The sequence below is a fragment of the Neoarius graeffei genome, chromosome 2 (assembly GCF_027579695.1).
Source record: "Neoarius graeffei isolate fNeoGra1 chromosome 2, fNeoGra1.pri, whole genome shotgun sequence".
NCBI classification, from domain to species: Eukaryota; Metazoa; Chordata; class Actinopteri; order Siluriformes; family Ariidae; genus Neoarius; species Neoarius graeffei.
Genome location: NC_083570.1, coordinates 20269412 through 20284828, shown reverse-complemented (window position 1 = coordinate 20284828; position 15417 = coordinate 20269412). Strand labels below are relative to the sequence as shown.

Genomic DNA, 15417 nt, shown 5'->3' with positions numbered 1-15417 from the left:
TACACTATAGCCGTTCCTGAGACTGGAGAAGGACTGGGACCAAAGCCTTTCTAGCTAATTAACTCAACATGATAAATTCTTTATTTTAAATGAAACTGATTGATTGCTGACAATGATCTACAGTTTGGCAGGGCAGCACTTTAATTTTACGTTTTGTTATTTTAGTTTGTTATTTTCTTAGTTTCCATCGATTAAGTGGGAAGGACCCCAGGTCCGACCTCCAAATGCTGGAGGGCTTGGACTTTCCCTTTATGTTGATTTGCTGCCATTTGTCTCTACTTGTATCTATATAACTTTTATTTCAATAAAATTTATGAATTTCCTGGTAACTTATGGGCTCCATTTTGTGCAGTATCTTACAAACCATGTAAATGTGTTGAGTGATGTCAAATTCCTGCTTTTGAATCATTGAAATGTTCAATTTGTTCAGTGTGTTGAGTGCAGGATGTTTAGTCATTCTTCCTCTGTTGTTAGTAGTAGCTTTATTTGTGACAAGTGTGCATTAGTTGGGTGGCACGGTAGTGCAGTGGTTAGCATTGCCGCCTCACAACAAGAAGGTTCTGGGTTTGAGCCCAGTGGCCAACAGGGGCTTTTCTGTGTGGAGTTTGCATGTTCTCCCCATGTCTGCATGAGTTTACTCTGGGTGCTCTGGTTTCCCCCACAGTCCAAAGACATGCAGGTTACGTTAACGGGCTACTCTAAATTGTCCATATGCATGAATGGTTGTTTCCCAAGCCCAGAAATGGGAGTGTATGAATGGGAGTGTTATGGCAGGAAGGGCATCTGCCGTGAAACCCCCCTCCCACACCTTGAATTAATATGTCAATCACTAGCATTGACCTGGCAACAGTGCTGAACAAGGGAGAAGAAGATGATGATCTCTGGCAGAAAATTTTACAGTATTAAAGGTGAGCATCCAGATGGTAGAGCAGGTTAGTGAGAGCAGCATATTTTCGGGAGGACAAAGTCTGGGTGCCTTTGGTAGAAACACTTAATCCTCAACTTCAGAGGTGAGAATGGGTGACAACTCTGCGGCAGGATAGCAAACACAAAGTTAACACTAAGGATTGCCCAAAAGACCACCACTCCTTTCTGCATTAAACAGGTTTGCTGAGAAGTCTGTTGAAAGAGCTTTGGTTCATCCATCCATCCATCCATCCATCCATTGTCTGTAACCGCTTATCCTGTGCAGGGTCGTGGGCAAGCTGGAGCCTATCCCAGTTGACTATGGGCAAGAGACAGGGTACACCCTGGACAAGTCACCAGGTCATTGCAGGGTTGACACAGAGACAAACAGCTGTTCACACTCACAATTACAGTCAATTAAAAGCCACCAATTAGCCTAACCTGTATGTCTTTGGGGGAAACTGGAGCACCTGGAGGAAACCCACACAGACACGGGGAGAACATGCAAACTCCACACAGAAAGGCTCTCATCTACCACTGGGCTCGAACTCAGAACCTTCTTGCTGTGAGGCAACAGTGCTAACCACTACAACACCATGCCACCAGCTTTGGTTCAAGGAAAATCTATTTTATGGTATGTGAAATGAACTAAGCCTTTAGGGGCATCAGCAGTTTTAGTTAGGTGTATGCCAGGAGCTAGGGCACCAGACATAGCAAAGGTCCTAGAAAAGCATAGGTTTTTGAAACTAGTTCTTCACTTAGGAGCTGATGAATATACCTTCATCAGTCAGAGGTTACTAAGAGTAATTTTGAAAACTTGTGTCAATTAGGGAAGGTGATGTGAAGGCTAATGCAGAGGGCAGAGCCTTCTCTTACAAAGCCCCATGGTTATGAAACCACTTTCCAAGTAGTGCTCAGCACTCAGGCACAATCTCAGTATTTAAGTCTAGGCTGAAAATGTATTTGTTTAGTCAAGCTTTTTGTTAATAGCTTTTTATTAGGCAAAGGAGCTGATCTGGAAGGTTCTCAGGCATCAAGTGTTTTGCTATCACCCAACCCCTCCACAACCCCACTCGCATGCATTTATTCAGGTTTGTTGACTGTCCACTTTTTTTGTTACCTTCTGTCTCTCCCTTTTAGCTCAGCTGTCATAGTTAGTCTTGCTGGTGTCCTTGCTTGCACTCATTGCAAAATGTAAACTGTTCTTAACCATTATGTGACAATGAGCATATTTAACATTTTCTCTCTCTCTCTCTCTCTCTCTCTCTCTCTCTCTCTCTGTCGAGATACACATGCCATTCATGATATACCAGTGAGGCTGACCTCTGCTGCTGTCTGGACCTGCCTGATCCATTCTGATGCCCCATTTCTGGTTGAGGATTTCACTACATCACTTCTGGTGCCTTTAGGGGCATCAACAGCTTTAGTTAGGTGTATGCCAGGAGCTAGGGCACCAGACATAGCATGTAATCTTAGGGTCCTAGAAAAGCATAGGTTTTTGAAGCTAGTTATTCATTTAGGAGCTGATGAATATGCCTTCATCAGTGAGAAATTACTAAGAGTAACTTTGAAAACTTGTGTAAATTAGAGAAGGTGATGTAAAGGCTAATGCAGGGGGCAGAGTCTTCTCTTACAAAGTCCCACAGTTATGGAACAGATTTCCAAGTAGTGTTCAGTACTCAGACATAGTCTCAGTATTTAAGTATAAGCTGAAAACATATTTTTTAGTCAAGCCTTTTGATAATACCTTTTTATTAGGTAAAGGAACAGATATGGAAGGTTCTCGGGCATCAAGTGTTCTGGTACCGGTAAACTGGGATGATTGGATGCTGTCACCCATCCCTCCCACCCCCATTCTCATGCATTCACTCAGGTTTGTTGACTGGCCATTTTTATTTATTTTTACCTTCTGGCTCTCCCTTATAGTTCTGCTGCCATAGTTAGTCTCGCCGGAGTCCTTGCTTGCACTCAGCACACAATGTATACCGTTCTTAACCTTTACGTGACAACGAGCATATTTAACAATCTCTCTCTCTCTCTCTCTCTCTCTCTCTCTCTCTCGATACACATGCCATTCCTGAGATACTAGTGATGCTGACCTCACCTGCTCTCCGGACCTGCCTGATTCATCCTGATGCCCCATTTCTGGTTGAGGTTCTCATCACATCGCTCCTGTGGAGGATGGCCCCGTATGTACCGTACAACCCCTAATCCATCCCGATACCCCATTTCTGGTTGAGGTTCTCATCATATCTCTCCAGTGGAGGATGGCACCATATATACAGCCCCTGCTACATCCTGATGCCCCACTTCTGGTTAAGGTTCTCATCACATCACTCTTGTGGAGGATGGCCCCGTATGTATAGCCCCAAATCCATCCCAATGCCCCATTTCTGGTTGAGGGTCTCATCATATCTCTCCAGTGGAGGATGGCACCATATATACAGCCCCTGCTACATCCTGATGCCCCACTTCTGGTTAAGGTTCTCATCACATCACTCTTGTGGAGGATGGCCCCGTATGTATAGCCCCAAATCCATCCCAATGCCCCATTTCTGGTTGAGGTTCTCATCATATCTCTCCAGTGGAGGATGGCCCTGTATATACAGCCCCTGCTCCATCCTGGTTAAGGTTCTCATCACTTCACTCCTGTGGAGGATGGCCCTGGTCCTGTGATGGTCCTGTGTTTGGACAGCCTAAAAATATACTTAGAAGATGGCTTACTGCAATTAATACAAACAGTTGCAGGTGCAATGGGCTTACCAAATCAGTCTCATCAAATCAGTCTCATTAATTAATCATTAATTAATGTATCTAATAGTTTATAACTAAACTATTAAAATCAATCAAATCAGTCTCATGTAAAAAGGGATCAGTCTCATAAATTCATTAAACCAGTCTCATAAATTCATTAATCAGTCTCATAAATTCATTAGTCATTAATTCCAGTGTCTAATAGTTTATAGCTAACTATTAAAATCAATCAAATAACTTGGTGGTGATGTTACTATAGTTTAGTGATAATTGTAGCTCTAATGTAATACATTTACTCTAGGTCTATAGCATTCATATCACAAAATGGGTGAAGGCAATTAGAGTTCTTTTCTTGATAGAGGTTGGCACTTCAGTGAATATTATAACAATAAACAGGACACAGTTTATTCCAAAGATACCATTTATTGAAATAGCTGACATGAATTAGTGAACTCATACTGATCAGATATAGCAACAGTAGCAGCCAAGGAATAATTCAATATAAATGATACAATAAATACTAGTGCATCTCAAAAAATTAGAATATTGTGAAAAAGTTCAATATTTTCCATCAGTTATTTAAGAAAGTGAAAATGTTATATATTATAGACTTATTACACATAAACTAAAATCTATCAAGCATTTTTCTATTTTAATTTTAATCAGTATGGCATACAGTACAAAAACATAAAAAAAACCATCTCAAAATATTAGAATATTTCATTTCGAGTTTGAGTTAAACAGTATGAACACAGTGTATCTCTCGGTCTAGTTCAGTACACACAACCACAATCATGGGGAAGACTGCTGACTTGATTGTTGTCCAGAAGATGATCACTGATGCCCTCCACAAGGAGGGTAAGCCACAAAAGGTCACTGCTGAAAAGGGTGGCTGGAAAAGGTGCACAAGCAACAGGGATGGCCGCAGTCATGAGAGGATTGTCAAGAAAAGTTGATTCAAGAACTTGGGAGAGCTTCACAAGGAGTGGACTGAGGCTGGTGTCAGTGTATCAAGACCCATCACGAACAGACATCTTCAAAAAAGGGGATACAACTTTTGCATTCCTAATATCAAGCTACTCCTGAGCCAGAGACAATGTCAGAAGTGTCTTATCTGGGCTAAGGAGAGAAAGAAATGGACTGTTGCGAAAGAAATGGACTGTTGCTCAGTGGTCCAAAGTCCTCTTTTCAGATGAAAGTACATTTTGCATTTAATTTGGAAATCACGGTTCTAGAGTCTGGAGGAAGAGTGGAGAAGCACAGAATCCAAGGTGTTTGAAGCCCAGTGTGAAGTTTCCACAGTCTGTGATGATTTGGGGTGCCATTTCATCTGCTGGTGTTGGTCCACTGTATTTTATCAAGTCCAAAGTCAACACAGCCATCTACCAGGAGATTTTAGAGCACTTCATGCTTCCATTTGCTGACGAGCTTTTTGGAGATGTTGAGTTCCTTTTCCAGCAGGACTTAGCACCTACCCACAGTGCCAAAACTACTACCAAATGGTTTGCTGACCATGATATTACTGTGTTTGATTGGCCAGCCAACTTGCCTGACCTGAACCCCATAGATAATCTATGGGGTATTGTCAAGAGGAAGATGAGAAACACCGACCCAAAAATACAGATACGCCACTATCAAAGGCAACCTGGGCTTCAATAAGAAGGCCACTATCAAAGCAACCTGGGTTTCAATAACACCTCAGCAGTGCCACAGACTGATCACCTCCATGACACACTGCATTAATACAGTATATGAAAAGGATATAGTAAAATCCTAAACAACTTTTACATGTTTTACATGGACAGAACGTATATGAATTTACCACTGTCTTAAAAGAAAATCCTTGTATGCCATGTATGATTTACTCCTGAAAGTGGCCCCTTTTGGTGTTTCCTCATACATTGTTATTTGCTGAAACGAGTGTAAATTATGTAAAAATTTTGTATTGCATTAACAGATAACGTGTATGGCAAATTACTTTCTTTTCATATAATGTTTATAGGTCTTTTAGTGTCAAATGTATGTCTTTTATATTAGAAGTCATAGAAATATACAGGTTGTTGTCTGAATTGTGAATGCATCATAAAGGTATAATATGTTGGCTTTCTATGTTTTTTATATGTTAACCTACTATTATTAGGTAAAACTAGTATAATTAAAGCACAAATTGTGCATGGCATTAACAGAAAATGTGTATGACAAAATATTTTCTTTGTATGCTTCATATAATGTTTATAGTTCTTAATTCTATTTTTTAGATTCAAATATATATGTCTTTTATATTAAAATTAATACAAATAAATATGTTTTGGTTTGAATTGTAGATGTATCATAAAGGTGTTATATATTGGCTTTCTAACTTTTTTATATGTCAACTTTCTATTAATATAAAAAAACCTGATTATTTATAAAACTATTATAGGTTAGTCTAGGTTTTTTATATGAAAATCAATTTCCCTCAATGTAAGTAAAACACACTTTTTTTGCAATGAATTGTTGAAGGTTTATCTATGTTTTTTATATTTCAACCAAATATTGTTAATGTAAGAAAAACACAGAATTTTTCCATGAAATAACCAGTTTATTCAACAGAACAATATATAAAAAAGAAAAGGAGCAGACTTGGGTTGGATTACGGTAATAATGAAGAAAATAAAAAATAAATGCTTAGAAAAACCCTTTAAACATAAAAAACGTACATAAACATAAAAAAATATCCAAAATTCTGCCATACTAAGTAACATAAACCATGCCCTCCCTCCACATTTAAAGTGTAAGTTCACTATTTTTTACATAAAGCCCTGTTTTTAGGTAGTCTGGGATGAAATAAGGTGGTTCTGAACAAAATTTGAACATTTGCTGCTGAGCCGAGCCCTTACATCGATTCCAATGGGCACTCGAACAATCACTCCTAAAATGGCATTAAACTTTCGTTCACAAAGACATGAAACTTACCTTTGTGGTCAGTGGTGGACAGCCATAAAATGACTCAAAAATCACTGCAAAATATAATTTCTAATAGTGTTTGTCAGACATATTTTTCTGTTTAATAGTAGACATCTGGCCAGTACACAGAAACCTAAACAGAAGAATATGTCTGGCAAATACTCATCTCATCTCATTATCTCTAGCCGCTTTATCCTTCTACAGGGTCGCAGGCAAGCTGGAGCCTATCCCAGCTGACTACGGGCGAAAGGCGGGGTACACCCTGGACAAGTTGCCAGGTCATCACAGGGCTGACACATAGACACAGACAACCATTCACACTCCCATTCACACCTACGGTCAATTTAGAGTCACCAGTTAACCTAACCTGCATGTCTTTGGACTGTGGGGGAAACCGGAGCACCCGGAGGAAACCCACGCGGACACGGGGAGAACATGCAAACTCCGCACAGAAAGGCCCTCGCCGGCCCCGGGGCTCGAACCCAGGACCTTCTTGCTGTGAGGCGACAGCGCTAACCACTACACCACCGTGCCGCCCTGGCAAATACTGATATAAATCATATTTTCCAGTGATTTTTGGGTCAATGTGTGGCTGTCCACTACTGACCACATGGTGAGTTTCATGTCTTTGTGAACGAAAGTTTAATGCCATTTTAGGAGTGATTGTTCGAGTGCCCATAGGAGTCAATGTAAACGTGGGGGGGCACTACCACAGAAACCTAAAATGCTCAGCTCAGCAGCAAATGTTCAAATTTTGATCAGAATCACCTTATTTCATCCCAGACTACCTAAAAATAGGGCTTCATGTGAAAAATAGTGAACTACCCCTTTAACAAACGCGCCCTTTTACATATGTGACTTATTTTTGGCCCTGAGCTCCGTTATTTTGGCGTTGATCGCCGTGCCAATCGTTGCCAATGGCGTGTGCGGGAACCGCTGAATTGTAGCACCTGCAAAACACACACACATGCAAAAACTCAGTAGACTGTAAGCTCTAGTTAGTAGATACAAAATAGAAAAAAACATCATTCATATACAGTACTGTAGATGAAAACTTACTGTAGATGGCGTCCACTTTTAGTTTATCGAGTGGGACCCGAGAATCTGCGCCACCTCTGTTCGTGCCACGGAGATTGCTTACCAGCAGTGTCTCAAGTGGAAACACTGCCACAAGCAAGTGCCTGACAAAGACAGTGGCTGTATTTGAGTTTTCAGCATATGTCCATGCCAGCTTATCAATGAACACTCCAGACCCTGGGTAGATCTCCACCTGTTGAGAGGACACAAAAACTACATTAAAGCTAAATTACCCCTCTCATTTACCTAAACTGACCCTCGCCAGCTGGTACGCCTTCGTCTTTACGATACCATCTGGGAACCCCCAGAACTGACACGTTTTTGAATGATGCTCCTGTCCTCATCTTTACTGATGTACCACTTCAGCCACTGACATTGAACTCGACCTGTAATGCAGCTGAAATGGACTGGTGGAAGAACAGAAATAACGCCGCCCATCTATGGAAAATCCCACCCGGCGATCATGATTGGCTCATTTGTTCAGAAACTATTCTGATTTTCAGGGTCCTCAGATACATGTAGTTGCGTGAGGACACTAGAACTCCCTCACGTGTAGTTTAGCAAAGCGCAGCCAGATGGCGCAAGTCAGGTTACTTCTTACCCCCATCACAACACACAAGCAATATTACAGAGGTGAAGCATTTTGGGGTCTAGTTTTTGACATGATCAGAAGCATTGATAAATACCTCAACAACATCACTGCATGTGTTGTGTCAGTATTGGCGCTAAAGTAAGCCAAAAAGCTTAAAGGTGCAGTGTGTAATATTTTAAGTAGTTTATTTCCAGAATTCATGCTGCCCATTCACAAATGTTGCCTTTTTCACAAATACTTACCACCACCATCAAATTCTATGTTGTCATTATGGCTGGGAAAATTGCACTTTTCATACATGAAAATGGGATCTTCTCCATTGTCCGCCATTTTGAATTTCCAGAAAGGCTATTTTAAAGTACAGAATATGATAAGCAGGGTCAGAGTGAGGGGACAAGGCAATTGTAAAGCCTGTATCTGTCTAAAGCTAGGTGTCCAAACCTGCTTGTAAATTTTGTGTGTAATTTCTGGGCTCGAAAAGTGGGCATGGCACCCAAACTTTGGAAGGCCTCTTCTCCAAAGCGGTGAGAGGTAGGATGCTAAAACTTAGTATTCTGTCAATTGGCCTAGAAAGGTATCTGTCTGTAAAGTATTAGGCAAATAGAAGAGGGTCACCTGGGGAGGCCGTGTGAATTGACATGGTATGACCCTATATAGGTTTGTGGCCAGATTATTGTAATGATACTCATTGCAACTGTATTGCCTATTTCCAAATTTGATTTTATTCCATAAATATTTACTATGTAATAAACTAATATTTACTAGTACAGTAAATAAAGTACAGTGAGTTTTGCAGCTAAAATGTCTATTACTGGAAATTCAAAATTGCGTACACGGACAAGATCCACCTTATCTTGTATGAAAAGTGCAATTTTCCCAGTTATAATGGATACTTAGAATTTGATGGTGGTGGTAAGTATGTCTGAAAAGCTAACAAAGTACCATGGATTCTGGAAATGATCTGCTAAAATATTACATAATGCACCTTTAAGCTAAACTAAGCGGTGTCATTGCAGTACTTGGCCAAACCCCACTGAAGGGACAGGTAATATGGGTAAGTTATACTATAACCAGAGTGTGATTTGTCAAAAAAAACAGAGGGGGGATACGTTTCAGATCAATGGACTTGTATTTTAAACCACAATTAAAATCATGTATAAGAACTAGAAATATCAAAACAATCCCCCCCCCCCTACAAATCGTACCCTGACTATAACTATATAATAATAGACACTTTCCAAAGATGTCTCTCATTCAGTAGATCTATTGTCTATGCTGTGTTCTTTTATTCTTCAAAATACATATGCATTACCTTCAATGGCTGGGCAGTTGATGCCACTGGAGACTGAGACTGAGTTGATGCCACTGAAGACTGAGACTGAGTTGATGCCACTGAAGACTGAGACTGAGTTGATGCCACTGGAGACTGAGACTGAGGAGCCACTTCAGGTGTGGTTAGCGAAGTGGATGAGTGTGGTGATGAGGAAGGAGTGTCCTTTGAGTTGATGATGTTTCTCATTGCATAAATTAACCCGGGCACATCTAGTTGCAGAATACAACATGAACAGAAAACAAACAGCTGTCATCAGTCTGTAAACTAACTTACACTATAGACAAAAGTATTTAGGTTTGGGTAACTTGACTTTTTTGTAGCTCTAACGGAACAGTCCACCCTTTTTCGATTTTCACATATTTGCAAGTATTACACATGAATGTACATATCATTTTCTTCTCAGTGTTTTTAGTACTTACATTGACATTATTTGCTTAGCTTAGCACACTCACTGTAAGTCAGGGGTGGGCAAACTAAGGCCCGGGGGCCAAATGAGGCCCTCGGCTCTGTTTCCTGCGGCCCTCCATGAGGTACATAAAAATTGAAGGTGTCCTGTTAACTTCATGTAACATTAAGCATTAAATTCATCACACTGCATGTTTTAGAATTGGCTTGCCATTTTTGTTTATAGCTTCATCAAACAGTGTAACATATGAGACAGCCTGCATGTTTTTAGATCCTAAAGTGCAGTTACTCTTTTATTATTAGCCACTGGTTAGAAACGGGTGCTCTGCATTTTGCACTGGCCCCTTGGAAACATAGTTTTTCAGTATGCGGCCCGCAAACAGAAAAGTTTGCCCACCCCTGCTGTAAGTGAATGGTACCATCAGCATCAATCCACAGGTCATCACAAGACAGAATTACAGTAAATAGCTGCTTTGAACTCAGGTGAATTTCATATTCATTTGAAAGTGCTTCAAGTACATTTGATGATGTTTTATTTGTTAACATAGACTTCCATTGACTTCCATAAGGTGGACCATTCCTTTAAAGATGTTCTACCTGCTTTTTCTTCCAAACTTCCTCAAATATAACCCTGATGTGGGAATGAGAAACACTTTTTCTCTTTGGAGAGAAAATGTGTAAGGCTGGCCAACCCATTCCATCAAGACTATGTTAATGGCTGATGGTGTAAAATGGGGAAAGAAGTGCAGTTGCCAACAACTGAAGCCTCTTGAATTAAAGAATATCGTCACAATTATGCAATGTACAGTGTTTCACAGGAGTGAGAACACTCCTCACATTTCTGCAGATTTGTAAGTATATCTTTTCATAGGACAGCATTAAAGTAATTTCACACACATCTATTTTAGCCGGGTGCAGACTCAAAATGTGAAAGTTCAATGCAAGGCAATGATGAAAAACACACTCATGAGCTCCATTTTAATTTCCTAACTTTTCGGGCAAACACTGCCCTTCCTCAGACACTGTGGGATTTAAACCTGAGGTGTACTCACTTTTGTGGGTACATGTTCAGACATTAATTGTTTTTTTTTTTACAGACAGGTTGCTTTTCATTGTGTCAACGTAAAATTTCTTTAATGTTGTCCTATGACACGATCTGCAGATTTGTGAGGGGATGTACTCCCTTTTGTGACACACTAGTTAAACTAGAATTTATTAAAACCAATGATACCTTGAAGGACCATCTCTTTCCACTTAGCATTCTCCTCCTTTAGGTCCTTGACCTCCTGCTTTAACGCGATGATAGTTTTTTGCAAGTCCGCATTTTCCTCCCCATGTCGAGCTTGCTGTCCATGGCCATATAGGTTGAGGAACTGCTCAGCAGGGTTGACCACCTTTGACTTCTGGTTTTCAAAACAAACAGAATAGAAATATTACCCATGACTTACTACTATCTTCACAAACAGCCTTTAGTGTTTCCTGTAGAAAAATGTGTTAACTCAAGGTGGGAGGGGTTTAGGGGGTATCAGACCCATGGCATAGGCAAAAGAATTCAATTTTTCACAAGCTGCTGACTTCAGTTGCCAACTGTAGCTTTAAAGGGGTATGCCATTATTTTGGGGCTAAATATGATTAAAATCGTTGCCCTGGGTTAATAAAGGTGGTAAAGGGTCTTATTTTTCATGTTAGGCATTGTGTTGTTTTAGACTATCTAAAGGAGGGAGTATGCAGCTAAGATAGTGAAAGTCAATGGATCACACGTGCTACATGTGATCCACTGACTCTCATTAGCTTAGCTACATATTCCCTCCCCCAAGAGAGTCTAAAACAACACAACGCCTAACATGAAAAATAAGACCCTTAACCACCTTTATAAACCCAGGGCAACGATTTTAACCATATTTAGCCCCAAAATAGTGACATACCCCTTTAAATGGTCCAAGAAACAAAAATGATGTGTATAATTACCACCGGCAAATATGATAATGGCATACTACACATTGCATTCTACATACCACTGGCAAATACACTAGCCAATCAAAATATTTGCTCACCTGCCTTGACTCACATATGAACTTAAGTGCCAACCCATTCCTTACCTATAGGGTTCAATATGATGCCGGTCCACCTTTTACAGCTATTACAGCTTCAACTCTTCTGTGAAGGCTGTCCACAAGGTTGGGGAGTATCTTTATAGGAATTTTTTGACCATTTTTCTAAATGCGCATTGATGAGGTCACACACTGATGTTTGTTGAGAGGGCCTGGCTCCTAATCTCCGCTTTAATTCATCCCAAAGACGTTTTTTCGGGTTCAGGCAAGTGTACTCTGCAGGCCAGTCAAGTTCATCCTTACCAGACTTTGTCACCCATGTCTTCATGGACTTGCTTTGTGCACTGGTCCACAGTGATGTTGGAGGAGGAAGAGGCCCGCTCCAAACTGTTCCCACAAGGTTGGGAGCATGGAATTGTCCAAAATATTTTGGTATCCTGAAGCATTCAAAGTTGGAACATTTTGGACAGTTCCATGCTCCCAAACTTGTGGGAACAGTTTGGAGAAGGTCTCTTCCTCTTCCAGCATGACTGTGCACCAGTGCACAAAGCAAAGTCTATAAAGAAATGGATGACAGTCTGGTGTGAGTGAACTTGACTAGCCTGCACACAGTCCTTACCTGAACCCGACAAAAAAACTTTGGGATGAATTAGAGCGGCGATTAAGAGCCACACCCTCTCAACCATCATCAGTGTGTGACCTCACCAATGCGCATTTGGAAAAATGGTCAAAAATTCCTATAAAGACACTCCCCAACCTTGTGGACAGCCTTCACAGAAGAGTTGAAGCTGTAATAGCTGCTAAAGGTGTACTGGCATGATATTGAACCATATGTGTTAGGAATGGGATGGCACTTAAGTTCATATGTGAGTCAAGGCAGGTGAGCAAATACTTTTGATCGGGTAGTGTATGTTTAATGACAACATGGAAACAAATCGCAACTTAAACAGTATTTGAGCTTAAGTCTGAAAGCTAACGACTATTTGAGCTAAAGACTGCTAAAGACCTGAAAGATTTTCAAGCCTGAAATCAGGCACTGAGCCTGAATACCATCAGCCCTGTGTAAGATGAAACTGAATGAATGTCACCTTTGCCTGAAGTGGCTCCGCTTCAATGTCAGTTGAGTCGTCGTCCTCTGATTCTTCACGGAACCTTGCGGGGGGCACACACACCCTTTTTGTCAGAGGCTGTGGTGGTTTTGTTGCAACTTCAAGAAGTGAATTTAGTTTCATAGAGTTCTCATATCGGTTTGCTAGAAAATAAAAGAGAAAACATGCACACCAAAGTTCATTTCAAATGCCGTTTCTAATTATTGTTCATTCTGTAAAATATAAATGACTATTTTAAGTGTCTGAAAGGCAGCTAGATAAAGAATGAAGAGAACATGCACCATATTGGACTACAGTTGAACTACTGTTATTTATTTCAACTTGTGCTCCATGCACTGCCGTGTAATTAATAGATTTATAATTTATGGAATTTATTTATTTATACCTGTAATTTATAATATATTGCATTTTCCACTATGTGATTGGGGGCTAGAGGTTGGAGCTGCCTAATTTTATGAAAATGTATGTGCTATGTTTAAATTGTCCTGTGTGTATGCTGCTCGACACCTTAATGTCCTTTGGGGTCAATAAAGTTGTTCTAATCTCTACTATATTTCATTCAAATAGGGCATCTATTTGTTGCTCATAAAGAAAATCATAGGTGTCATAACCATGTCATTGTATTGAATATTGATCGGGGAAATTAAATAGTATAATCAACATACCGGCAACAAAAAGGATACTGGCCTTGAAGTGAGGCCACCCTCCCTTGTGTTTTCTCCCGTGGCACCATTCGATGTATGCACTGTAAGGGTTTTTTGGATTTCCCTCCTGATCCATTTTATCATCCTCATACTTGAGAATTGCTTCTGTTCGTAAGTCACTTAGCTTCCCGTAGTCCTCCCCCTCCAGCCACCTCACCACAGCAAACTTTCTGGGCTCCATACTCTAAAACTGGATTTAAAAAAAAAAACATGCCATTACCTTTCATGTCGCCATCACATACACATGTCTTAAAGTCAAACACCTTTGGTCTAGAAACATTTTAAAGACAAATTTCAATAGCGTCATGCCTTCACCAAAACAGATTGTTGCTAGATCACACCACCGAACATTAACTTTACCATTCAGCCTTCCACCAGACCAGCCAAATTAATTAGTATTTTTATTGGAAAAATGTATGAGCCCACACTGCGGCTACAATTGCATTGATTTTATGCAATGTTAACGTTGCTGAAGGCAGCTCAACGACTGCAGCGATAATTTAGAACATTGCCATTAGCAGGCTAGTTCTACTCAATGCAGTTAGCTTGACATCCACCGCATTCAAATCAGCCCAACAAACAAATGTCCTCCTTAAAGAGTAACAAAAGACGTGAATCATAATTATCTTACTTTTAGTGTAGAAGCAATCTTCTTCTGTCGGTGATTGTGTAATTTGACCGTCAGTCACGTGTAGATATACAATCTCTGGTGCAGAGTATTTTCTATCAGGTAACTGTCTCTTCCATTCAAAAGTTCAGAAGTCTCGTAAAGTTTTGCGAGATGTGGATAGCGTGCCTCATTTTCCTTTGAAGTTGTCCTCTGCAGCTTGCGCCTTTTTCATTTTGAAAGTGTTCTGTTAGCTGATCAGTCAGTTCTTCGAAAGCTCGATGTGTATCATCGGGGATTATTGAATATTCAATGTGTATTTTCTCCTCAAACATAAACGGAAAGAAGACATGAAACATGAAAAGAAAACGCTGTGCAATTGATGCAGAAAACCAATGGATGAAGGAGAACGTTCCCAAACGTACTTGCACAAGATGGAAAAGCAGGTTAGCCTATTTATTATTTTAAATTTCGATATCTTTGCATAGCATGGGGCTGTCGTTTGCATGGGATGTATGCATAATCTGTTGTTGTTCTTGTTTGTTTGTCTGTTTTTGTTAGAAAAATCTCCAGGTCTTGCGCAGATATTGAACAACATGCATATGTAAGTTGAACACCACTGTTATCTTGATCAGCTCATTCTACTGCGGTGTGTTGAAAACGAATGGATATCAAGGCTTGTGATGAACTTTTGCATGTCAGTCAAAGTCACATTGTCAGTTGTAATTGTCAGTCTCTTCATATGCACAAGTCATATAAGGAAATTGAAACTGCGTTTCTCTCTATCCCATGCAAAGACATGGACACAATACTGACAACACAGGACCAATACAATTTGACAAATACGAGTAATAATAATAAGTGAGTAATAAATAACAGTTGAAATGGTAACAATAACAGTAAGAATAAAGTGATGGGGATAAATTACAATTT

General features: G+C 40.1%; 1 protein-coding gene across 1 annotated transcript; it reads right to left on the bottom strand.

Moving 5' to 3' along the window:
* Positions 1–7409: 7409 nt before the first annotated feature.
* Positions 7410–14058, bottom strand: LOC132869085 (uncharacterized). Its single transcript, XM_060902441.1, has 6 exons — positions 13839–14058; positions 13153–13316; positions 11245–11416; positions 9588–9817; positions 7666–7876; positions 7410–7556 (listed from the first exon to the last, which is right to left on the bottom strand). The coding sequence occupies exons 1-6, from the start codon at positions 14056–14058 to the stop codon at positions 7453–7455; spliced, it is 1101 nt and encodes a 366-aa protein (XP_060758424.1). The 3' UTR covers positions 7410–7452.
* Positions 14059–15417: the final 1359 nt, after the last annotated feature.

Excerpts from the sequence above, each read along its gene's own strand:
- LOC132869085 (XM_060902441.1), bottom strand. The coding sequence starts at position 14,058 with ATGGAGCCCAGAAAGTTTGCTGTGGTGAGGTGGCTGGAGGGGGAGGAC. Across the intron at positions 13,317-13,838 it reads CAGTATCCTTTTTGTTGCCG|CAAACCGATATGAGAACTCT; the intron begins GTATGTTGATTA and ends TTTATTTTCTAG. Across the intron at positions 11,417-13,152 it reads CGGAGCCACTTCAGGCAAAG|AAGTCAAAGGTGGTCAACCC; the intron begins GTGACATTCATT and ends TTTGAAAACCAG.